We start from the raw sequence: 23,760 nt of genomic DNA, 5'->3' as shown, positions 1-23,760 counted from the left end.
ATATTTTCTTACCTGAAGTCGAAGCACCTCTGCAGGGAAGATCCACCTTGAGGCCGGACTGTTCATCAGGGACAGGATGCGCTCGATGCCAGAGCGTCTGTGGAGGGCTCGCAGCAGGTAAACCTTGAGCCAATCATTACCGCTGTACTCACACACACCCCTCACCTGTCGCAGGTACTGATTAGCCTCCATTTCTCCACCTTTGAATGCAAGACGAAACACTCAATACCTGCCTGGGATAACTGACTTACAGCTGATCTGAGCTCACAGCACCACAGTATTGGATTTAACATTTCAGGCATGCACGCATGCATACATGTGACTCAAAGTGTAGCCCACCTTGAGCTGTGGCTCTCTCCAGCAGCTCTGCAGCGGTGCTCAAACAGATTCTGAGCCTGGCGGTGTTGAGCAGGAACTCTGCCGGGTCTTCCTGTCTGTCTGGAGTCTGTTTCCTGGCGATCCTGCTCAGGAAGCTGATATCGCTTTGTGTTTGCTGTTCTACGCTCTTCTCCACGTCTCTCGCTTTGAAGCACAACAGAGAATCCTGAGTGGCAAACAGACAGTTTAGGCTGAAATTAGTGCAAAATGTGAATTTTGATTTCTGGGAAATGAAGGATTATGTACAAAAACTCAAAGTTGAATTCTCTCATCATGTGAAACAATTCACTTCTTTTAAATTACATGAACTTAATATACAAATATAAACAACCCAGGTGAAAATTGCAAAGAGCACTAAAGGGGAAGGAGAGTCTGTCTGTTTTCACCTGGAAGCAGTTGACGAACAGCAGGTAGAGTTCAGTGCGGTCTTCTGTATCTAGAAGATTTTCCTCCAGGTTCTTCAGGTAGGTGTGAATGTGAGACTTCACCTGGGCAAAGCTAACACATATACTCCAATGATCTCCACATACAGGATGTTCAATGAAATCTCTTCTTTGAGCCTTGGTTTTTCTTTCACACTCTAGTTTTCATGCCATGTTTCTACAGCGTCAGTTCTAATTTACCCTGACCTCACCTGTACTGCAGCAGCAGCTTCAGCAGCACAGATCGGACCACCGGACTGTTATCCACACACTCCAGGAAGGGAGTGAGCTCTCTGGTCTTGTACACGTCTCCTGCAGCACACAGAGCCACAACAGAGAATGCCTCACTGCCACAGCATCATCGGTTATCTGATTAATATCACTGAGTAATTTGCTCACTGACCGGTAGCGAACACAAGTAAAGAGAAGAGCAGCTCCACGACCCCTTCTTCTGGGTTCTGACCCTCCGACAGGCAGAACCTGGACACCACCTCCAGGAAGAAGGCGTTACAGCAGCGTCTGATGGCCGCCTGCTGTTCTAGTGATTTCCTGAGCCACACAAATTCATACAGTTAGCCATTAATCAGAAGAAAGCTTTCAGACTTTAATAACACTGCAGGACAGCATCACTGAATTAAGACTGACTATGAGAGTGAACATGAAATTATGGCATCCAGGGTCAAACTACATAGCTCAAAGAACAGATGTTTAACCGAAGGATTATTTGTTTGTATACCTGGAGTATGTGGTTGTTGTTTAGTTTTCATCTTCGGACATTTGTGGCTGGATTCTGATTGGCTGTGGCCCAGGTGGGGCAAGCACAGCGGAGACAGGTGCTCCCAGTAAGAGAGTTATAAATGTGAAACCTCACTATGACCACCTTAAAATACCACTGAGGGGTATTTTAAGGTGGACCATTAAACTATTATTGCACAGACTGATCAGTACATGACCCACTGTCGATTCTACATTATTTTTCCCCACTCACTTGATGGTGGGAGAAACAGTGGGGTTGAAGTTGGATGGCAGTTCCTTCTTGCATTTAGGGCACCGACTGTGGGCCTGAATGCAGCGCTGGAGACACGGCAGACAGATAACATGCTGACACGGCAGGACGGACGGCTCTTTGAACTCAGAGAGGCAAACCGGGCAAGAAATGCCAAACCTGCACAGAAACATGATCAGGTAAGATATTTATTATTTAATTTAAGATTCACACCATCAATGCAACAGAAATACTGCTGTGAGATTAGGCCTAAAATCAAGTCTTGAACTGAAGTCTGGAGCCTGACCTCAGGTCCCTGCTGATGCACTCCTCGTGGAAAGAATTGAGGATGCGGATCAGCTGCTGCAGCGTGTCCACGCTTTTTACATCAGGAGACTCTTGCATCAGCTGTTAGAGGATCAGAAGTGGAAACATGTTTTTTTGAGTCATCAACAATTAGTTTTTTGTTTCTTCCTATCCAGCACCCTCCTCTCTCACATCAACCCTCTGCATGTCCTCCTTCACCACATACATACATCTTCGTCTTCTTTGCTTCCCGGCTGGCAGCTCCATCTTCAACAATCTTTGTCAAATATATCCACTATCCCTCCTCTGCACATGTCCACAACACCTCAGCCTTGCCTCTCTACCTTTGTCGACCCTCTGATGTACTCATGTCTAAGCTCAGCAACATCTGCCATATGTATGTATTAAATAATTAGTTGCAGTTTTGTCAGAGCGAGACATTTTTCCTGCATCAGGTGTTAAATTCCAGGTTACGTTCAACCTCTGCATTTCTCTGATCTTTTACTTTCTGTTACAGCTTTTAAACCGTTTAAAAGAAACTATTAAATCAAAAAAGCCATTAAGTTTCATGATCTGTTCCTTCTAACAGCAAATGTCAAAATGAGAGAAGTGTTCATGCTGTTATCTGCTCAATAAATCTGTGAAATCCAGAGACACACAGAAGACGCAGAAACCATTTTTACATACGTTCAGGTGAAGGTTGCAGTGTTTGAGAGCCAGATCTTTCAATCTCGAGTCGTCCTGTTTAACTTTATAGGTGACATGCTGAATGAAAGATGCAACGACCAGCATGCCATGCCACAGTGACCTGAAATGGCAGATGAGAATAAAAATGGACCCAAGAAACACTGAAATGTTTTTCTTTTCCTTCTCTAGATCTTGTCACCTTGACTCACCTGATAGAGTCCAGGTGTTGTAGACTGGCAGGGCCACACAGGGCGCTGTATTTCTGACCGAATGCTCTATCCAAACACGGCTGCAGCAACTCCACCCTGCGCATAAAGGACTCACACTCGTCCAGGGAGGTCACGGTCAGAAGTTTGGTCTCCTCGACACAGATACCCAGAGCTAAAATGTCCTCCACCTGCCAGAAATAAAATACTTAAGAACACAGAACAGATAAGTGTGACGAGAATGTTTAAAATGTAGCCAAAAAGATGATCCTCACCATTTCCTCCGGCTCCCAGTTTGGCCCCTGCTGAGCGACATGATTGGCTAGCTGGGGCTGCAGCAGAAATATGTGGCAGAGGGTGTCCAGTCTGGGTGCAAAATGCTTTGAAGCTGCCATTATCCAAGCAGGAGAGACGTCAGCTTTGGTGCCTGTGGACGTCTGAAGCTCACACACGCAGCCCAGCATGGCCTTGGTGAACACCTGCATGTGACACGTATAATTAGCGCCACTGTAAAAGCATCAGAGCAGGCTCATTTCTCATTGCTGCTGAAACAAAACAAAAGCTGTTGCAGGCCCTCTTTCTCGTCCTCAAAATTTATTTAAAGTTCATGGTTGTTTTCATGACTTTTTTAAACTAGGATCTTCACATTCACCACCTTACATACAGTATATTGCTTGTTTAATGGCAAGAAGCTCTTATTGTGATAAAAAGATGATTGGCAAAAATGAGTTTTGATTTTGCAAAAACTTAAATAACTCCAAGACTATTTCACCCAAAACATGTTTTACTGAAATATGACTGATAATATTTGTACCTTAAGCTCCTCCTTTGACTTGATCTTCAAAGAAAGCAGCAGGAAGTCATGCAGATAGCGGCGGGCGTAATCCAAACGGTCCCCATCTGAGAGTTTCTGGAGGTGACTGCCGAGCCTGCTGTTGTTGAAGGTGCTCACAAACTGGAGAATCCTCTCTGCACCATCCTCTTTTGTTACTGAAGAGCGACAGACAGACAGATGTCCATTTCAACGCGCTCTACATCGACCTCATTTGTTTGATTTGTTTTTGAGTTTGTCATTAACCTGGCATAAATTCAGATTCTTCCCACAGAGTCTCGAGGTGCATGCTGACCAGCCAGCTGAACGGGGCCGAGCAGGGCTGCTCTTCACCATCCAGCATGAAGTGGTGCTGCACAAGCACCTCCTGATCTGACTCACTGGAAAATATTATAATTAGAGACAAAAATTGCTTTATGTTCACAAAATGCAGTTTTTATTACAGAGATGAACCAAACAGATGAACCACTCTTAGGTGACATGATTAAACGTGAATATCTCTGTGATATATTAGACAATAAGAAAATAGTTGGTTTTAATAAAATGAATGTGTTAGATGTAAGAGGAAGAGGAAGTTAGACCGGCTCCCGATTTCTCAGAAAGTGCAAAGCTTTCACAGCGGAGCATGTGGTGTAACTCCAAAACACAGCTTACATTACGTGCTGGCTTTGGAATCACACAAAAGACGAACAGCAACTGTTAGAGAGGTGGTGATAATGTTCACACACAGAAGAGGTAATGCAAAGTACCTTTGTTTTTGGAGAGGTGCTAGTTGCAAAACCTGCGAGTCTCCCAGGATGTCCAACCACAGCTGTATCAGGCCCGGACCGGTCCTGTCATCAGAGAGCAGATCCAGATTCGCATACCGGTCCATAACCTCCAACATGCTGGCCAGGATCGGTGTCACGGCGGACTGAAGACAGCGCCACAGGGTGTGTCTTAAATCCAAAGATATGACAAGTTTATTTTATATGTATTCCTGAAAATGTCTCAGAGAACTGCACTGACAATAGAAATGAGCACAAAATAACGTAAAATGTGTTGTTTTGTCATTTTTACTTGAACATTTTCTGAAACAGTTATTTATCAAAACAAGTATTTCTTTTGTTTATACATAAAACAGAAAATCACAGCATATGAGAGCCTAATTTGTACAAGTGCATGAATAAATAATAAAAATGTCCAATACTATCTGGAGCACCTCTCACCTCCAAAAACTGATCAATTTATAAATATTTGTTTTTACAGGAATTACTGCAATTATGGATTCATACTGCATAGACAGGGATAAAGTCAAATACTTTGACTGAGTTAATGATGCCTCACAGGATCTTGTGAGGTTTGTTGTCACATCTGCAGGAGACTTTTACCTGAGAGTCCCTCCCTCTTGCAGAGCGTGGCGTTTCTTGGCCTCTGAGCACACCCACTCTTTAGGAGCGCCCATCGTTTCTTCTCTTTGTGCCAACGCCTCAACCAGTCTGCTCAACAACAACCTCTGAAAGTGAGCTTTAAACAGAGAGCAGTTTGATTAGAAAGAAATGAAGAATCTAAGATTAGTCGAGTGATATAAGTCATCAAACCATTTCAAAATTCTGCATATTTAGAGCATCTTTTGTTGTCAGGCATTGAAAGCGTACTTCAGCAATATATAAATAGAGATCAGCATTGGATATTTACCTCCTGTGTGGTTTTCACCAGTTCCTAGAAGGTTCAGAAGGACGTGCATCCTCTCCATACTTCTTGGAGCCACGCCGTCGGGGTCCCTCAGCAAACCCACTGCTTTCTGGATGCAAGACCTCACTAAAGACAATCTGTCAAGCTGAGCTCTGTCGCTCTGTAAGCAAAGAGAATTATATTATTTTTTCAAGTGTAAACATTTAAACATAATGAAACATGTTTTCATTATCATCTCATTTCACATTAACTCACATGTCTGTCTTCTTTAGAGGCCTCTCCTCCCCTCAAGGTTTCTATATCATCGTGGTTTGCTGATGAAGATTAAAAATACTGTTTATGTAACAAGAAAATGAGGCTTAAATTGCCTTTTGAAGACAAAACTAACCAAAACTATATATTTATTAAAAATCTAGTTAAGAGCTTAATTTTACTTTTTAGATTAAATAAATAAATAACGGTATATTAAAACCAAACACCTGTGACGGCACTCGGGCTTATTAAAGCTGGCCGGTGAGATGTTAGTAACTATAAGTAATTCACCCACTTTCTCCTGTTGCATTTAACATCAAACATCAAAGGTCTCAGTAACAGTTTGATAAATCACAGAAAAATTGCAGAAACTTAAATGAATGAAACTGTAAAAAATAAAAGGTACTGTTGTTAAGAGAGCTAGCCTAGCTAGCTAATCAGGTTAAATGAGCAAGAAATATAAACAATAGCATCTTTCATCCTTTGTTATTCTGTGGGTACTTTGGGTTAAAACAGTGTTGTATGTAATGATGATTAATAAGCTCCAGGTAGTGTGAAAACAGGTTTTTATTTCCTTGACGTACTCTCTGTCATTACAGAGTAGTATAATACAGTATAATACTTCCTGCACAGTGTTTACCTGTGAGGGCAGGTTTGAGCAGGCTGCTAATCAGAGTTCCACAGAAAGCCGACAGGTTCAGGCTCATGTCCTCCGAATCTCTCAGGTCGTCAATATGCACCGAGTGCCAAACTCCTTTGATAGAAAAGATAAAACATTATGTTATTATTGTAATACATCAAGCATAATGCTGCAATCATGAAAATAACTGTGGTGGAACAATAACTGTTGTCCCACTTGGTCCTCACCTCCTTGGAAACCAATGTACTGGGAATGACTTGGGATCCTTGAAACCTTCACAATGAAAATCACCCAACAAGTGTGATCCTCCAGTGACATCAGATAATTCATGGTGCAGTATCTGTTGGCAGACAAATACAACGCAAATGCCTTCAATGTCCCGTTTCTCACCGACCCTGCTTTAAATCAGATCTGTTCACGAGTTTGAGGTTAAGACCTACTTTGCTGATGCAATGAGCTCGCTGCTGCAGCGGGATTCCTCGAGGTCCATTTGGATTAGCAGAATATGAAGAGAGTGGCCAGCGTTTTGAAGGAAACCCCTAATACAGACAGATGAGCAGGAGCAAGATTAATCCGTATCAGCGTCTCTGATACCGCTGCAAAGAAAATGCTACTCTGAACTAAACCGGTAAGCACAGCCAAACTTGCTCATTTCTGCATCACTGTCTGTGTTTAGACACTGCAACATTGAAACTCTGCCATCATCAACTAAAACTTGAAATTACACTGGGTTTTTTTTTTTCAATTACAATAATAACTTGGGTTTCACTTTAGCTCTGTGAGAGATTGGCAACCTGTCCAGGTTCAGCACCCCGCCTCTCGCCCTATGGCAGCCTGGATTTAATCAATATCTGACATTTTTAATGTTTTACACATGTAGACTTTACTTTGGCAGGCTGATCAGATATTTTAACAACAACTGCACATCCATTTACAATAACATCTGTGATTGCTGCACAATCCTCCTTGATCTTAAAAAAAGAAAAAACGAGGAGCATTGCTAGTAGAGCTCATGGAGGGGAATAACAGTAAGAAGAAAACTCGAAAGGTTTCGACTAAAATCTTTCGACCAGCCCATCAGCTCGCATTAGATCTCCAGAGAAGAACAATGATGTCAACAAGCACCACAACGGTTATCTGGGCAGCAAGTCAGACAGTAGAAAGATATAGAATTTACAAGGGATAAGCTGGTTAGCAGCGACTTCCTGTGAGTGTCCAATTTCTCTACCAGCTGGCTCGCTGGCCAGGCACTGTTTGTGGTGGTTGTTTATATCATTTATGTGTTTCCCCAGAGAGGATATCCCAGAAACAAACTCCTGGACTGTAGTCCTTGTTTTGGACTCGAGACAAGCTGAAGGACAGTTCCAATCAGACCCTGCGGCAGGTGGAGAATTGGTGCACGTGTTACTATTCCAATACTGCAGAGTAACACAAGGAATACCAACTGTGGTCCAAAATGATTGAAGATCAGTGGCAGGTCGAGACTCATGGGAGAGCAGCTTTATTTTGCACAAAGATCTCATTGAAAAATAACTCGTTAAAACGCTGTAAATCCTGCTTTATTTGAAAAATCGTTACCGTATTTTATTGCAGAAAGAGACTTCAGTGTCGAACTGGTGGAGCGACAGTAGTAGGATCCTGTCTGTGTGCAGTCCTAGAGCGTGGGCTACAACCTTGACATCTGATTTGGTTAACAAGCTGGAGAATGTAGTAACCTATGCAGAACCACAAAGCACACAGTGCAGTAAACAGACTGTAAGGAATATGAAGAACAAACTAGAGGTTTGTTTTGCGCCTTACCTCCAGAAACTTGCTGGACTCCTGATACACCTTCAAGCAATCTTCCAGAAAATCCCGAAGTGAGTGGTGATGCTGTTGCTGGAAGTACAATCTCTGGAGTTTGTCTATTTCTTGCTTTGCTAAATCTGAATACTTGAGCCTCACCACGGCATCAGGAGTGGCACAGTTTAACAAGAGACCTTTGGCTAAATCCAAGACTTCGTCCTCCTCATTTTGTCTTGCAGACTCAAAATCACTTTCTGCGTCCATCATCGCTTCACTTTCTGGCATCACTTTGTTTTCATTACATACCTCAATGGAGTCATCATCATTCTTTTCACATGTCTCAGTTTCTTGATCTGTTTCCATTGCATCACCCACCTGATCATCTTCCAGCTGAATTACATCTTTCTGTGTGCTTGTCTCAAGTGTTTTGTTTTGTTCTCCCTGTTGCTGCGGTCCTTCTTGAGTGCCTTGTGCTTCTTGAGTGTCTTCCACTCTTAGTGCTCTCCTTTCCAGGGCTTGCAACAGAGCGCTGGCACAGGCATCACCATGGAAGCCAATAAAAATGTCAGATTGTTTGAAATCTTCTGACGCCTCGCCGGAGAACTCCTTCACCCACTCTCTCAGTTTGTCAAGAACTGTGTGCTGCCACAGCTCCAGATCGGTGCTCCTATCCACTCTGTGTTTTTCCAGCCTGTTGATAAGGGGCACTGGAAAGTGCTCATACACCTTCTTCTGGTCCTCCACTACCACCAGTCTGAAGTTTGTATGAACACGACATTTGACCCTATGGGAGCCAAGACCCAGATCAACGTACTGCTGCTTACTGAGGTAAACATAGTACTGGTTCAAGGCATCGTAGAGGCTTTCATAGAGATTCTGCATGTTGAGGAGGATGACAGTACGTCCAGTCTCCATGCATGTTTTCACTCGGTTCACATTACGGCAGATTTGGGCATATTCCTGGTCCTTTGGGAATCCTGAACCAAAAATGATTTCTGGCTGTGGATAGTCTCCTTTGGCAAACACTTGTTGCTGAAGGATATGGAGAGCTGCATTGTTGGTGGTCAGTAAAAGGAGGTACCGGCTCTCCTCAGTGGTGCCATGATCAAGATTCTTTTTTACCATTTGCAGGGTGCTTGGTCTTGGAATTTCTTTAAGGTCTTGGAGAATCTCTTGGAAAAATATGACAGGGTCAAAACCTTCTGGCTGTCCACTGAAGTTACGTAAGATGGCCTCTACCATCTGCTCACCATCCGGCTCATGCTGTGTAGTTTTGACTGCAGCAAAGAGCATTTTGACAAGGCTGTAATAATCCCTCAGGCCAAAGAACTGATTCTTGGAGGTCTCCTTACAGATGCTCAGAAAGGCCTTTGCCAAAGCTGGGAAGAGGTGTTTGATTTTCAGGAGAATTGGGTTGGAGGATGAACAAATGCCTTTGGCAGTTTCAACAAGTTCATCCTCACTTGGATCCCATCTGGAAACAAATATCCCTCTGTTCATCTTGGCTGGATCCAGAGCCCAGTTGGAGATGCCAACAAAGCCGACCTTCATGTGTGGATCTGGCTTGTCATTGTCGATGCAACCATCCTCCAAGAGAGGATGAAGGGTTTTCAGTGGCATCTGAGGAGAATCTTCTGCTAGTCCTATCTCATCAAGCACTACCACTGACACATACTCGTCCATGTTTTTATCCTTCTGGAAGCGAGCACAGTTCCTGAATGTTCCTATGATGCCCTCTGGACTTGAGTGAGGGCTGCACTGGAAGGAGACCATATGAACTTGCTTGAGATTCTTGAATAGCTTGCAGTGGGAATTCTGTCCCTGCATGGCATCAGCAACCACAGTTTTTGCAAGTGACTTGGAGCTGCCTGGCTTGCCAACCAGAAAGAGTGGGATCCTGAGCTCAATACAAACCACCATGAGAAACACATTCTCTTTAAGTGCAACATTTTTGGCTATAGTCTCCCTGGTTTGTATGTTCTGAAGGAAGAAGTCTTGACAGGAAGAAATCTCTGTCTGCAGTGCATCTGAAGAGCGGTAACAATCCGGGAAGTACCTGCAAATGTTATCCAGGTACTCCTCTTTGTTCACCAGAGATGGGTAGTAGCAGACTCCAACTGCAAGAATCAGGCACTTTAGTGTTTTATCATCCTCACTGAGACGGGTGCAGTTGCTGAAAAGGACATTGCTGTGCTGGTAAAACCAAATTAGCACTTTCATGGACCTCTCCACATCTCTGAGACTCACAAAGCTGCACTCGTTTTTACGACTTCTCATGTATTTCTGGGAGGCTGCTAACACATTTGAAATGATGTTCTTGCATGATAGTGGCAAATGATGGTCAGCAACTTTCTTCTGGACAATCTGTTGGATATAGGAAAGCTCAGTTGAATCACTCAGCTGACCAAAATCCCACACCAAAGAAGCCATGCTAGGAGGCAGAGGGTGAACTCTGTAGACCAGCTGCCTTAGAGGGACTTTGCCAAGGCGGTCTTCTGTTTCATCAGCCTTCACTCGGTATCCCAATCCAGCACGTTCCAAGCGTTCCACCATTTCAGGTGAGTGCTTCCTGTAAGGATTGCAGGCAGCTATTACTTTTAAACCGCTGTCAGCCTTCAAAGGTTGTCCTCTCACTGTTCGGTCACACAGGATTTCCTTGATGGCAAAAATGGCCTCTGTGGTGTTGGCTTCATCAAAGAATAAAATGGTGTCTAGATTGTGCTTCACACGGTTCTGGTGAGCAAGTGCCTCGGCCTCCTTCACCTTCCTGTAGATCATTTCTGCAGTGGTTCCACCATGCACCTTAACAAGTACCATGTTCTCGACTGATCTTCCCTCCCTTTGTAAAGTACAAAGGAAACGAACCAATCTGGTTTTTCCACAGCCAGTCTCACCCATGATGACAACAGGAATTTCACATCGGAATCTCATGTGTATGGCCAACATCTTCATCACATTGTCAGCAGTGAGCTCATAGGTAGGGTCTGGATCAAATCGCTTGTCTGCAATTCCTTTCTTTGCTCCAACAACGCAAGAAATCCTTTTGATTTTGTCTGCCCGGGGTAACTGATCAAAGTCCTCAGTGAGAGATATCCTCTGCTGCTGCAAACCTTGAAAAAGCTCTTGTGACATCACATCGTGTATCAGGACTGCATTGCTGCGAGGATCAACTGCAATGAGTGTGTTTTGCCTATAACTTTGTACATTAAAGCCGAGGAAAGACATTGACATGTGGTCCGCATTGAAGAAAATGTATGGATGAGACTCATTTTCCCAGCGCTTACGAATTGTCAGACGGGCCAGAAGTTCCTCTTCCTGACTGTTCTCCATGAGTGGCATGGGACTCTCATCGGACATGTCCAGAGATGGCGAGGCAAAATCTCTTGCCATTAGAATCATGAACTTTACGATGAACCCTTTGAAACCAGGAAGCTGGTCAGCAAGGAATTCTCGATCGCAGAAAATTGAGTTCTCACAGTCTTTCAGTTGCACATTGAGGAACCAGGAGAAGTTCTTCAGCTCACCCCAGGATGGATCTTGCATTCCACAGTAGGACAGGAAGAGATTGAGACAGTCACTGGGATCCCCCATTCTGGAACCCTCCTGGTAGTTAAAATGATCCAGATCCTGTTTCTCCTTGTAACGCCTTAAGTACTGATAGGGTCTTTGAATTCCCTCACTGCAAAACTCCTCACCATCCATCAGTGGATCAAAGGTCTTAACTCTTAATGACCTTCGATTGGCCAATAACTGCATCACTTCTCTTGGAGGCTTACAACGAATGGTGGGCAAAACATCAAGAAGTCCAAGCTTCGTCTGCATGAAAAAATCAAACATTAAAGAAAAAATTCAATCAACAGGAGATTCACAAATGGCAAATGATTTATTTGAACCTTTTAAAAGTTTACAGATATAATAAGCTTGCAGATTTAGGGCACTGAATTAAAATATACTAGACTCAAAGACAATGTTGGAGTTGTTACTCAAAAAAAAATGTATTGCACATTACTTGTTACTTTTATTTAAAGTAATGCAATATAGCACTTAATTACTTGGTAGGGAAAGTAATTTGTTACACTACCACATTACTGTTGCAACTCCTCCGGTTGCAAAGCATCCAGCTATATAAAAGTCTAAATAACCGTCAAAATCAGAGTCCTGTGGTAAGATTCACCACTCACTTGTGACAACAAAAAGACTCATCATGAGGTTTCACAACTTCACTAACCAACAGGCAATATCAATCTTTTACACATGATGGTTTTGTATGAGTTCTTTACCATCTAAAATATTTTAGCATTCAAAGTTAAATCCATTTATAAAAAAAATCTAGTTAAAAAGATGAGTTTTTCTTAAAGACATGAAATGTGACGTGTGACGAGTTCTGAAGTTCTATTCAATGAGGGTCTAAAAAGCTCATTACCTCTTGTTGATGATTTGGGGGGAATGCATATGTTTTCAGGACCTCAACTGTGATTAAGTGAGCCACATTTCTTCTCCACAGCATGCCATGGCTGTCGTTCAAACAACCCAGAACTAACAGGTGGAACAAGAGCTCCTCCAAACCTGAACGAACCTGAGAGGTGTCCAAAGTGAAAAAACAAGATAGACTGTCAAAGTCAAGCACAAGCAACAGCAGAACAAACGGCCTGCAGCTGTAAATGCTGGCATACTTACTCCAGCAGTGTCAATGTGCAGAATGACGGGATCTTGCTCTCTCAAAGGTTCCAGTTTCTCTGACAGACTCCTAATCAGTGAGTCTACGTCAACGCTTGGCTCAATCAGCTTGAGGCTGATATGTTTTGCTCTGGGAGATATCTGCTGGAACTTCTCAAACAAACGATCAATGTAAAGTGATTTCCCTAAGAAAAGAAAAGATGCCAACATTTAAATATTGTAACTGAACTGCATTTTTAATGGATTTTAGTGCAAGGAGGGGTTGTCCTTACCGACTGCAGGGCGCTCAGATGACACGATCCAGACTGAGAGCTTGTCTGGAGAAACCAGTGTGACGGGGTTTTGCTGAAGCGTGTTTTCTGTGAAGTGGTGATGTAGATATTTCCTGGCAGTGTCGGCTGTTATACCCACACCAGCCTGCACTTTATCATTGCTGAAGAAAGAGGGCACGTATCTGTGCTGGTGCACAACCGGACTCACTATGACCAGACGATAATACGGGCCGGCACTTCTCTCAAGACTGTCGAAGATCTCCCCTAAAGCTACACTGACATCATATCCCAGCAGCCCTGGATTCACCAGAGAGTATATCTTCTGGCAGTTTTGTCTGGAGCCTTGACTCAGAGCACGGCGCAGAAAGATCTCCACCTCCTCTTCTGTGGTTTCCTCTCTGCAGACTAGAACCTCATCAACAGACGGCATAGGCTGCTCTGGACTCTCCATGTAAAAAGAGAGGGTGGTGGTAAAAACCTCTGCAATGGGGCACAGAATGAGATTGGGCTTTCCTTCCTGGAGAACTGATAGAAGGTTTCTGATCGTGTGCTGCTGGTTCATCTCAGAGAGGCATGAGAGGAAGTTGGCTAGTGTCAAGATATCCAGCGACTCACTCAGGTAAAGACTCATGTCTTTTTTGAATTGCTGCCAGAGATTCTCAAGACTGTCCTCTTCATCTTCTTCATCATCCGAAGAAAACTCCATCAAGTCAGAAGCCTCTTTCATGTCCACTTCAGCCTGTTGTGCTGGCATCACATCTTCTGAAGGTTCGTAATACATGTCGTCGTCATCAGATGAAACATCTTCTAACTCATCAGCGTTCGAGCTCATTCTTGCTGCATTACTGTAGGCGTGTCTGACATCATTTGGCGTGCACTCAGGTTTTATGGGAAACAGTAAGTGCCATAACTGCTGAGGAACAGACGCCTGGCGTTGACACACTTTGTGTATCCAGTGGCACAAATAAACCATCTGCTCCGAGGTGTAGTGGTTCAGCAAGCCAAAGCGGGAGCGCATGCTGCTGATGAAGGAACGCCATTCCTTCTGGCATGTATCCATGGACTGCGCAAGGCTTTGCAGCTGCGCTGTCACCTCACCGTAGTATGTCATCTGTTTACCTTTCAGGGACAAGAAGGTGACTCTGATGCATGGCTGCTGCTGTTGTTGGCAGCACTCGACCTCAGCGTGCCAGTCTCTGAAGAGCATGTTCCCAGATGTTTGCATCTGAAGAAGGATGGTGCCCAGTCTCTGAACTCCCTCAAAAACCTACGAGGACATGGCAGCAGGAGTTTTGCAGTTAATACTATCCTAAACCACAGACACCGGGTCTACAGCTAAAATGTTTAACTCTCTTTAGCTTAGGTTCTAGTGTCAGTGGACAGAACTGCATTTATTGCACAAAAAACTAGTGATGGTGTCAGATATGATGACTTATCGTCATGCTAACCAAGAGTACATTAAAAGGGTCTGCTTTTTTTCTTGAATACTTTTGAGATCTCCTGCATCCTATTATCTCAGCTGTAAAAGTGGTGGAGTCAAAGCTTTAATTCGAGGACACAACAGGTACACAAGTCTGACAAATAAGATGAAACACAATAAAGAAGCTGAGAACCTTCCACTGAGTTTCCTTTGCTAAGAAGAGTCATAATTTAACCGTTTAAAAGCCGCTGACCTCTGTGAACCTGTTGACTTGCTCTCTGCCGTGCTCCCCTTTGGATGACATGAGCATGAGTTTGTTTTGTAGCTCGAGCAGATCTTCAAGCTTGTAGCTCTTCTCCTCTCTGCTGCTTCTCACTGTGACCTTCACCATGTTTTGAAGACATCTCTGAAAAGGAATCGGAAAAAACTGACTAATAAGAATTTGAAAATCACTTCAGTTTGTAAGCCCCATATTCTGTTTGTCAAAGGAACACTGTGCACTCACCCTCTGTGTGTTTTTATCAGACCAGTTTATGTGATAAACTCCATTAGCATTAATAGAGGAAGCCAAGGAGAGGGAGGACTGCTCGACAGAGCCGTGAGTCTCCTTCAGTGCTTTTAGCCAGCTCAGTAAGCGGGTAGACTCACTCTGAAAACCAAACCAAACACTCTTATAGCTGCTTTGCAACATCAGCCAGGATGTAGGCGTAAAAATAAGAGAGATGATGTAAATACCAGTTTTTACCAGTTTGTCAGGGAGCTTCTCATCTCTACTTTGGGTGTCCCACACCTGCCGAGCACACCTCATGAATTCATTAAAGCCAGCTTGAGGGGAGAGGGAGTAGAGCAGAGGGGCATAGCCCATCACTGCATCATGGAAGCAGGCCACCTGATCGATCTCTGTGTCGTTCTCTCCAGCAGATATGGAAGCCAGATCCACGTAAACCTTCACATCGCTCATGTCTGTTGACGGGAGAACAAAGTGAGGATGGAGGCATCTTCTGCAAGGCCACAAGATTATTTATAACCAAAAAAGGGACGCTTTGTGTTTTTCATGAGATCACCTTACTTTTAAGGTTCTCTTTGACCCAGGTGACAAGAGTTTGGCTCGCTAGAAACTCTTCCAGACAGGCAGTGTGCTGCTTGGTGACCTTGGAGAGTTGCTGTCTGGCACGAAACAGGTCGTCACTCAGAGAGCTCAGAGCCCTGCGCTTAAAGCTGTCCTCTTCCTGTGGAAGGTACGAATATCGTCATAGAATGAAACATTATTTAGTTAATATCAATATAAATGTTTGGGCTTCTGTGTAACTTATGTTTTATCCAACAAATATCACTTGTTTTAGTATTTATTTTTACAGTAGGAGTCAAGATAGCTGAAGACACCAAAACTATGAGGAGAGCTTTGCACACATTTAGCACGTGAAGTTGCTCCTTGATGGTTTTAAGAACTTCAGTTCAGTTGTGCAGAAGATAAATAAAGAAGCGTGACTCAGCTACTGTAAACATGCACATTGTGGCAAGATCTGCTCAGTGAGCTTAAATACAGTAATTACATTAATACATGAAGGTCAGTAGGTCCAGAAATGTTCTCTCTGCTTTTCAAAGATCAAGCAGCAAATAGATATAAGTAAAAGCTCTTGGGAGGAGACTGTATCAGCAGGCCTGTGCGATGAAAGTGCTACGTGAGGCCCCGCCTTCTTGAGATAAAAAAGAAAAAGAAAACTGCCATGACACAGAGAAGGTGAACAAATGGCATCTGCACATGTGCAGGAGGAGCTGTGATGATGTCTGGGGGTTTTGCTACTGCCACTGTTCCTGCAGAGACACACAGTCTCATCTAGTTCAAGCTCAGAGGGAAATACATTTGTTTTTTCAGCAGGAGAATGAGCCAAAAAACACGCCGAGAGTCCCTCCAGGCTGATGCCTGACTGAAACTCCAGGTTACAACATTAGAAACTGTTAAAAACAAATTCTGGAAAATGTAGCGTATATTTTTTTTCCTACACAAATCTATTAAACGTCTTCAGTTTTGGTCACCACGTCAACGAGACTTTGAGAACATCCTTTAAGTAAATAGTAATATTCATAAAGTATTACCAGTTGACTGAGTGCTTCGATCTCAGTGAAGTTTCCAGAAAGCCCCATTTTTCCTGCAATCTTCAGCACGGCGCTGGCTGCAGCCGCCGCCTCGTGGAGTTGTCTATACTTCTGGATCTGATTGAGTCTCATCTTCATCCAGTTGACCTCAGGTTTGGACCCTCCTGCCTCAGAAAACATCTCCAACATCAGATCCAGCTCTGTTTTTATGATTTTCCCATCACCCTGGTCCCCAGACTCAAGCAAAACCTGATCGAGCTGCCTAAAAGTGATATTTGCTTCTGCAATGCTCACGGCGAGGTCAACAAACTCGGTGAGCAGGGGGTTCCAGATGTTGTCGCAGACCTGTGTTAGGTTCACTGAAACAGGAGCTTGGAAGGAATATCTCGCTGCCAAAGATGCAGCTCCTTTGACCCACGAGGACAGAATCAGGTTGCTGTCTCGCAGTTTGTGCATCTCTGTGGCCATTTTTAAGACATTCATACTGGTTTTATACCAGAGGATGCGTGGAGAGCCGGCACTCTTTAATTTGCCTTCAGCATCAAAGGGCTGAACAAGCATCAGTTTGTTCAGGCTCACAGCGTGGAGATCTGCATTGTGCTGCTCCTCCAGGGCCAACATCTCAGGAACTATTGACATAAGAACCATGTTAGTGTGAAGAAGCCATTAAACCACCACACAGCAAAAATATTTAAAATGATGAAATGAACGACATTCAACTCACCTGTGATGCTTTCTGTAACCTTTGCTATCATCTTTATGAGAGCTTCAATCTGCTGTTTCCTCTGCACGAACGTGTTCAGATCTTTCTCTCTCTGAGCTAAAACCTCGTCTGCACTGACAGCAACCTTCTCAGATTTAGCGTTTGACTGGTCTGTGGAAAACACGATGCAGCTCATATTAATCAAGACAGTTTGCAAGCATGAGCTAAAGAGGCAAACGGAGAAAATTAGTTAACTTTGCATCCCTCTTGTACTTAAATCTTCTGAATATCTCATTTATATAAAGGACAGGATGTGTGAGATTATTAAAAACAGAATGAAGGAATAGCAGACTCTGATGGTTCTCACATTGCTGGAAAAGCTTTTTAAACTGCTCCCGGTGTTTCAGGCAAGTCTGCAGGTCTCCCAGAGCCACGTCTCCTTGAAGCAGAGACCCCACCAGAGAGTGTACGGCCTCCACACAGCTGTGGACCACCTGCCCTGCGGTGTCGTCCACCTGGATCGCTTTCCAGTCACCTGGACCAAAGCAGCAACACCGCAGCCATCACGAAACCCGAACAGCAGCAAGTAAAAATTTCAAGAAGACGTAAATGAGCAAAGAAATGACGTACCCTTCAACAGGAGATGGCTCACGGCGGACTGAGGGTCGAGCAGCTGAACCACCACGCTGTCTCTGAACCGTGCAGCTGACTCGACCACCACAGCAGACACAACAGCAGCAGGAAGTGCTGATCTGTCCTTAGAGGTCAGACTTCGCATCAGGTCTCCCTCCTGCCTTCTCTAAAAACAGAACACATGTTTACTCTCCTTCTTCATAATGTATGCTACATACAGTGTAGCATACATTATCAATACTGACGTTAATGTGAATGGGAGAATTTTCCAGTGAGTCTTGTTAAAGTCCAAACGCCACACATTTATTCAAAGCTGACATTTTACATTCACATAAAAAGAATTTTACTGGAGAAACATTACAAATTTTGAGAGAGAGAAAAGTTTATTATAACCAAAAATGAACCTTTTAGTTAACTTAAACCAAAAATATGTATCTTAAGTTTTAGTCTTTTTTAATAGGGTCATATTTGCAAAGACAGCAATGGCCAGATTTCCTAAATGGGGCAAAATGCAGTGTGTGCACGATCTCCAAATAAAGCTCACAGGCAATGTTATAGGCAATATCAAGTGCAAAAAACATGCTTTTTTCAGCATTAAAAATCGGTGCCGTTAGCAGTAAACTGCATGTCGTAAACAGTAATGTCAGCAAGTCATTTTCACCTTTCTTTTAAATTTCCCTGCCCTATTTTTGGTGTCCTGATAGAGGAACTCTCTGAAATGCATAAACAACAGAGTCAGGTGCAAAAATCTCTGCGTTCTCTCTTACACACAACCCTGTCACTGAGCTTAAATAGTTTGTACTCAGTAAATCAGGCCCTTAGTCTGAGGAGCCTGTGTTGCAGACATGGACGTCTACACTACTGTGAGAGAAGTTTGGGTGCGTAGTTCCTGCTCCGAACTCCTTAAATCTTTTCCTGACTACTGTTACAATGTATAAATGTTATATCGTATTATACATGTATAGTGAAACTAATATGTAATAAAGTAACAATACAAATGAACGAGAAACCAGCTAAACCAGTCTGAAAAATAAATAAAAATGAATTTAAAATATAAAACTAATAACTGAGAGAAGCTCACAAAAACTCGTTCAGATTAATCAGTTTTGTAGCTCAGAGATCATCATTAAAAACACAAAAGCTCAATCTCACATTTGACCTGCTAAAAGCCAAGTGACCTAGCTCGGCACCATAGAATAAAAAGTTAAGTTTAAAATCATATCTATCAACTGATTGATTTGTTAAACCAGCTCTCTGTTACATTATTTGTTGTTCTGAGGTTTTTGAGTGTAATGTAGGGAAAAGACAAGTGAAAGCTCGAGACACAGACTGTGGGAGAGAGCGAGGGGTCACTTGGCCGTGAAAGTACGGTTGCTTTTCTACGTTGTGACCCTGGTGATCATTACCTCACTTAAAACACTTAAAAGTGCATCTTAATCTCTACGCGTTTGATAAAAGAAAAAAAAGTCTATAACTTTGGAAGTGCTCTTTAAAGGTTTTAAAAGCGAATATTGAAACTGTGCTCTGACTCATTTATTAATTCACAGTGTACCTGGCAGATTGCCTTGATCGCAGAGCGACACAGCTCGTCCAAACAGGCCTGTATGACTTGGTTTTTACTTAATGCAGTCTGGGACGACTCGAGGCAGCAGAGCATGACTTTGTCCTCGTCACTTATCTGTAAATAAAACAGCTCGGGTGAGTTCAGAGGGAAAACATCTGCATGCTGAACCGACACCAGTCTGACAGAATAGAGCTCAGGTGTTTCTAAAACGAGACCAGTAATGTTGGTCTGACACCGATCGGTGCACGGGTCCTGACCTTGGACACCCTCTTCCTCAGGTCTTTTTCCAGGCTCTGCCTCCAGCGGGATGAAACTTCCTCAGAAGAGCACTCGACCTTCAGCAGCGCGTCCCACATCTGATAACATCACAGGCATTAAACGAGGTGAACTGAGTGGTTAGAGGCAGGGCTGATGGGTAACTCTGATTATCTAATCAGAATAAATTACTAATATCAGCCCAGATTACATTTAAATAAGTGCAAAGAGTTTATAGTTACATTATCGAGGATCCCTTTTTTACATTTCAGTAATGTCTTTAGAATGTGCAATTATTGACCAACAAAAAATACATTTAAAATTCATTATTAGCAACGTAGTTTGATTTTATCAGCTGTGTTTGCTACATGCCTCGATTTCCTTTGGATAGCTGAGTGATTTTGATGATGTCAGGAGCGGGTTTGGAAGCAGTTCGTCTCTCTTCTCTCTGATTCGGTCCTGCGTTGCAAACAAGTCCTTCAGAAGCTGCTGCTTTAAGGTCTCAAACTCATCTTCTTTGGACTAGAAGACACAAAACAAAGATAACAAATTTAAGATAACAGATCACACTGAGGCATTATGGGACATATAACATGAAGGGTTTTACCTCTTTTCTCAGTTTAGCCTCCAAAATCTCTGCCACCTTCAGCACCAGCTGGTAGGACAGGACGATGGCCTGGTACCACGGGACGATTCGATTGATGTTCTTTGCAACATCAATGCTGCTCGCGAACGCATGTTTGATGGTTTCACTTTCAATAATTCTGCAGACACAAAGTTAAAGTTACAAAAAGCACAACACCAGAATGTATGAAGCACATTTCAGGTGTCGTTACCTGTCCTTCTCTCTGTCTACCTTCAGCAGGATGTGGGTAAAGCACTTCTGAGCATGCTGCATGTAGGAAGAACAAAGGTGATCACAGAGGACTGTATTAAAGATGGAACAAGGTCAAATTACAAGTTTATATTAGTTAGTTGGTTTTTCACCTTTAAATTCTCTTCCTCTTTCTTTAAATCTGGTCTTTCACCACATTTTCTCAGTCTGTACAACAGACTCTGGATCAGCTGTTCTGCAGATACTCCTGTCACGTCTGAAAACTCAGGAAGGTCCTCAAATGCAACCAGAGATAACCAGCTCACCAGGAGCAGAGGCGTCTCTGTAGCCAGTGATAAGTGCTTCTGGATCAGAGAGAGCATCCTCCTGTGGATGGAAAATGAAATAATTCAGTAAATCTGATCGACACTTCAGGGAAATAAAGAAAGCTACGATGGGTTTGAGACAGACTCACTTTCTTTTGTCCGGAAAGAACTTGACATTCTCTCTGAATCTACTGAAACTGATGCTTTGTAGTCCAGACCAGTTCTCTTCTTCAACAGTGGGACCCAGTTTCATTGCATCAGCTCCAGGCTGTCTGAGTCTGAAGAGGAGAGGAACGAGCAGGACGACCTCTGCCACCATGTACTGGGCACAGCGGTTTATCAGACCCACCACAGTGCTGAGGGGGAAACCGAACCATGTGAGGATACAAGCTCAAATGTCAACACCTCAATCACCAAGATAATGTTTAAAGATGAAGGTTAACTTAACTTAGAAGTGGAGTTTCATTTAATTTAATTTCGTTTTTAAAGTAATTAAAGCCTTTGAATTGCTATGCTGCTTTTTTATTAGTCCATAAAATGTAGCAAACAGCAACATCTATTTCACATCAATTAGATGGATTTTTCTTAAACAAACAAACAAAACGTTTGTCAGTGAGAAACTGTTGTCTAACCAGGCCAAGAATTACTTTTCTTAAAGATTGTAAAAACCTACTGTTGTGTGTTTGTGAAACAACTCTGCAACCCATCCAGGTTTTTGTTGTCCAGTGCAGACTGTGAGACCAGCAGACACAGCTCAGCCCAGCCTTTAACTCCAAGGTTAATGCTACAACTTTGGGTAACCATGAAAACAGAAAGCCCCAGAACGAGAGGACTAGTGTCCCTGCAGGATCTCGGGAGCTTCTCCTTCGGCTCTCCTTTTAAGATCTGGAGCAAGTTCTCTGAAATCAACTCTGACACCTGAAAATAAAATCATGTATTAATGGTGGTTTATAGAAGCTACTGTAGATAATTTCTACTTTGACTTTTTTGTCCTTTTGCTGAACACACCTGGACCTGAGGTGGATGTGAATTGTCTGGGTATGCCATCCTAGTGTGAGCAGAACCAAGGCTCTCTATAAAATACCTCAAACTTTGACACAAGCTCTCAGTGCTCTGTTTATCTGACGGAGTCCATTTCTGGAAGATTCTGTTCAGCAGAGTTGAAGCTGAGGACTGCCAGGCATTTGAAATCTCCACACCCTTTGTGTTCTTCCAGCTAAACATTTTGTGAAGAAAACCTTTTTCATCATAACGGCTAATGAGTCCTTCATAAAGATGCATCTCTGTATAAAACACAGGCAGGTTTGGGATCAGTTTATGTGGAAATCCAGGAAACAGAATTGGACAAATGACATAATAGCAGTCTCAAGCTCAGTGTTTGTCTTACCCTTAATACTTGGGTCTGAAGGAATGTAAATATGTCTTGTGGCAGTTCCTGAAATCTCTTTGACTCGTTGCTTTACACCATACCAATAAGTCACACAGCTGCCTCTTCGCAAGCTGCTTTCTTCAACAGAGAGGCGTGCTTCCACCAGATAACCTTCCTGCTTTAGTCCACTAAAGATAAAATATTGAAGATTTGAGTGAAAGGGATATTCATGCCAAATTTGTATCTATCTAGATAAAAACACAACATCCTCTGGAGCAAAAAAGAACTTATTCAGGTGAAATGCAGGAAAAAACAATATAATAAAATAAAATATATTAACAGCTATATTCAAATGCTTGACAATCTACACAAGCTACTCTCCAAATACACTGCATTGATAAGTATTTGCTCATCTTTCTTCACATATGTACTTGGATTGGCATTCTATTGTTAATCCACAGGATTTAAAAGGATGTCGGCCCACCCTTTGCAGCTGTAACAGCTTGAACTCTTCTGGGAAGGCTTTCCACAAGGTTTAGGAGTGTTTACAGGAATTTTTGACCATTCTTCCAGGAGTGCATTTGTGAAGTCAGACAGTGACGTTGGACAAGAAGGCCTGGCCTAGCAGTCTCTGCCCAAAGGCATTCTGCTGGATTGCAGACTCTCCCCGGGCCAATCTAATTTTTCCCCACTTCATCAGTGCATGTGATGCTTTGCATTGTGTTTTGTTACGTAAGGCTTGGGTGCAGCTGGTGAAGCTCTCTACACACTGTTCTTGAGCTAATCTAAAGGCCACACATAGTTTGGAGGTCTGTAGCAAATAACTCTGCAAAAAGCTGGAGACCTCTGCCCACTATGAACCTCACTATGCATTGACCTCGTTCTGTGATTTTATGTGCCCTACCACACAGCTTTCCTCCATTGTCATATCAAAGAAACAGAAAGAGGCTAAAATGCCCCAATGTATATTTTCAAAAAAATTGGTTAATTGGGGGTTTGATCAAACCACAGAAATCCTTCCACACCAAACCAGGAAAGAAATTCTTTATGGACCTATGTTAGTACAGGAACTTTGATGTATAAAGTAAAAAGGCCAAACACAAAATAGAATCACACTATCATCCTAAGCAGCAGGAAAAAACTGTGGAACCATAGGAGCTTTGCTATTAACCTCTTGTGTATGTTACTGTCCTAAAATCTAACATAAAGAACAATAAAAAATACAACATGTAATACATCATAGATACTTACACAAAATGTGTTATTACAAGGGGCGGGAAATACCCTTGTTGATTTTGAAGCAGAAGTCTGTCGTGTTCTTGGTTGAATCTAAACGCTTTGTCCAGCACAGCGTAGAGGTGAAAGGTGAACATAGGAACTCCGGGTGGAGGTCTCACTGGGCCTCGATCACTGTGAGTGAAAAAGATAAATGTTTAAATATGAGCTTCAGCTCCAGAGTTTAA

General features: G+C 42.9%; 1 protein-coding gene and 1 long non-coding RNA gene across 2 annotated transcripts in view; one reads left to right on the top strand and one right to left on the bottom strand.

Moving 5' to 3' along the window:
- The window catches only part of rnf213b (ring finger protein 213b), a 34,296-nt gene that overhangs the window by 8,795 nt on the left and 1,741 nt on the right, over window positions 1–23,760 (bottom strand). The window contains exons 4-46 of the mRNA XM_085285426.1: window positions 23,549–23,707; window positions 22,316–22,485; window positions 21,937–22,211; window positions 21,602–21,846; window positions 21,078–21,284; window positions 20,776–20,989; window positions 20,625–20,680; window positions 20,396–20,552; window positions 20,161–20,310; window positions 19,791–19,889; window positions 19,522–19,647; window positions 17,967–18,135; window positions 17,704–17,871; window positions 17,358–17,507; window positions 16,634–17,262; window positions 15,606–15,765; window positions 15,282–15,499; window positions 15,042–15,185; window positions 14,790–14,942; window positions 13,117–14,383; window positions 12,845–13,029; window positions 12,591–12,743; window positions 8,183–11,983; window positions 7,961–8,097; window positions 6,823–6,921; window positions 6,610–6,722; window positions 6,383–6,496; window positions 5,746–5,804; window positions 5,494–5,650; window positions 5,187–5,322; window positions 4,566–4,754; window positions 4,063–4,196; window positions 3,799–3,974; window positions 3,260–3,463; window positions 2,988–3,175; window positions 2,779–2,899; window positions 2,093–2,193; window positions 1,789–1,965; window positions 1,204–1,349; window positions 1,013–1,112; window positions 765–876; window positions 340–544; window positions 13–200 (exon numbers count right to left, since the gene is read on the bottom strand). Coding sequence (XP_085141552.1) covers window positions 13–200; window positions 340–544; window positions 765–876; window positions 1,013–1,112; window positions 1,204–1,349; window positions 1,789–1,965; window positions 2,093–2,193; window positions 2,779–2,899; window positions 2,988–3,175; window positions 3,260–3,463; window positions 3,799–3,974; window positions 4,063–4,196; window positions 4,566–4,754; window positions 5,187–5,322; window positions 5,494–5,650; window positions 5,746–5,804; window positions 6,383–6,496; window positions 6,610–6,722; window positions 6,823–6,921; window positions 7,961–8,097; window positions 8,183–11,983; window positions 12,591–12,743; window positions 12,845–13,029; window positions 13,117–14,383; window positions 14,790–14,942; window positions 15,042–15,185; window positions 15,282–15,499; window positions 15,606–15,765; window positions 16,634–17,262; window positions 17,358–17,507; window positions 17,704–17,871; window positions 17,967–18,135; window positions 19,522–19,647; window positions 19,791–19,889; window positions 20,161–20,310; window positions 20,396–20,552; window positions 20,625–20,680; window positions 20,776–20,989; window positions 21,078–21,284; window positions 21,602–21,846; window positions 21,937–22,211; window positions 22,316–22,485; window positions 23,549–23,707 — 11,911 coding nt within the window. The remainder of the gene's footprint in view (window positions 1–12; window positions 201–339; window positions 545–764; window positions 877–1,012; window positions 1,113–1,203; window positions 1,350–1,788; window positions 1,966–2,092; window positions 2,194–2,778; window positions 2,900–2,987; window positions 3,176–3,259; window positions 3,464–3,798; window positions 3,975–4,062; window positions 4,197–4,565; window positions 4,755–5,186; window positions 5,323–5,493; window positions 5,651–5,745; window positions 5,805–6,382; window positions 6,497–6,609; window positions 6,723–6,822; window positions 6,922–7,960; window positions 8,098–8,182; window positions 11,984–12,590; window positions 12,744–12,844; window positions 13,030–13,116; window positions 14,384–14,789; window positions 14,943–15,041; window positions 15,186–15,281; window positions 15,500–15,605; window positions 15,766–16,633; window positions 17,263–17,357; window positions 17,508–17,703; window positions 17,872–17,966; window positions 18,136–19,521; window positions 19,648–19,790; window positions 19,890–20,160; window positions 20,311–20,395; window positions 20,553–20,624; window positions 20,681–20,775; window positions 20,990–21,077; window positions 21,285–21,601; window positions 21,847–21,936; window positions 22,212–22,315; window positions 22,486–23,548; window positions 23,708–23,760) is intronic.
- Window positions 6,878–18,976, top strand: LOC146568985 (uncharacterized). The gene is made up of 3 exons (XR_014893687.1): window positions 6,878–7,010; window positions 15,458–15,774; window positions 17,744–18,976. It is a non-coding gene; the product is annotated as an uncharacterized LOC146568985 (long non-coding RNA).

The sequence above is a fragment of the Mchenga conophoros genome, linkage group LG8 (assembly GCF_057382185.1).
Source record: "Mchenga conophoros isolate Kocher_MC1m ecotype Shallow Benthic linkage group LG8, M_conophoros_male_GT1.1, whole genome shotgun sequence".
Taxonomy (NCBI): domain Eukaryota; kingdom Metazoa; phylum Chordata; class Actinopteri; order Cichliformes; family Cichlidae; genus Mchenga; species Mchenga conophoros.
This window is presented reverse-complemented; position numbering and strand designations above follow the sequence as displayed.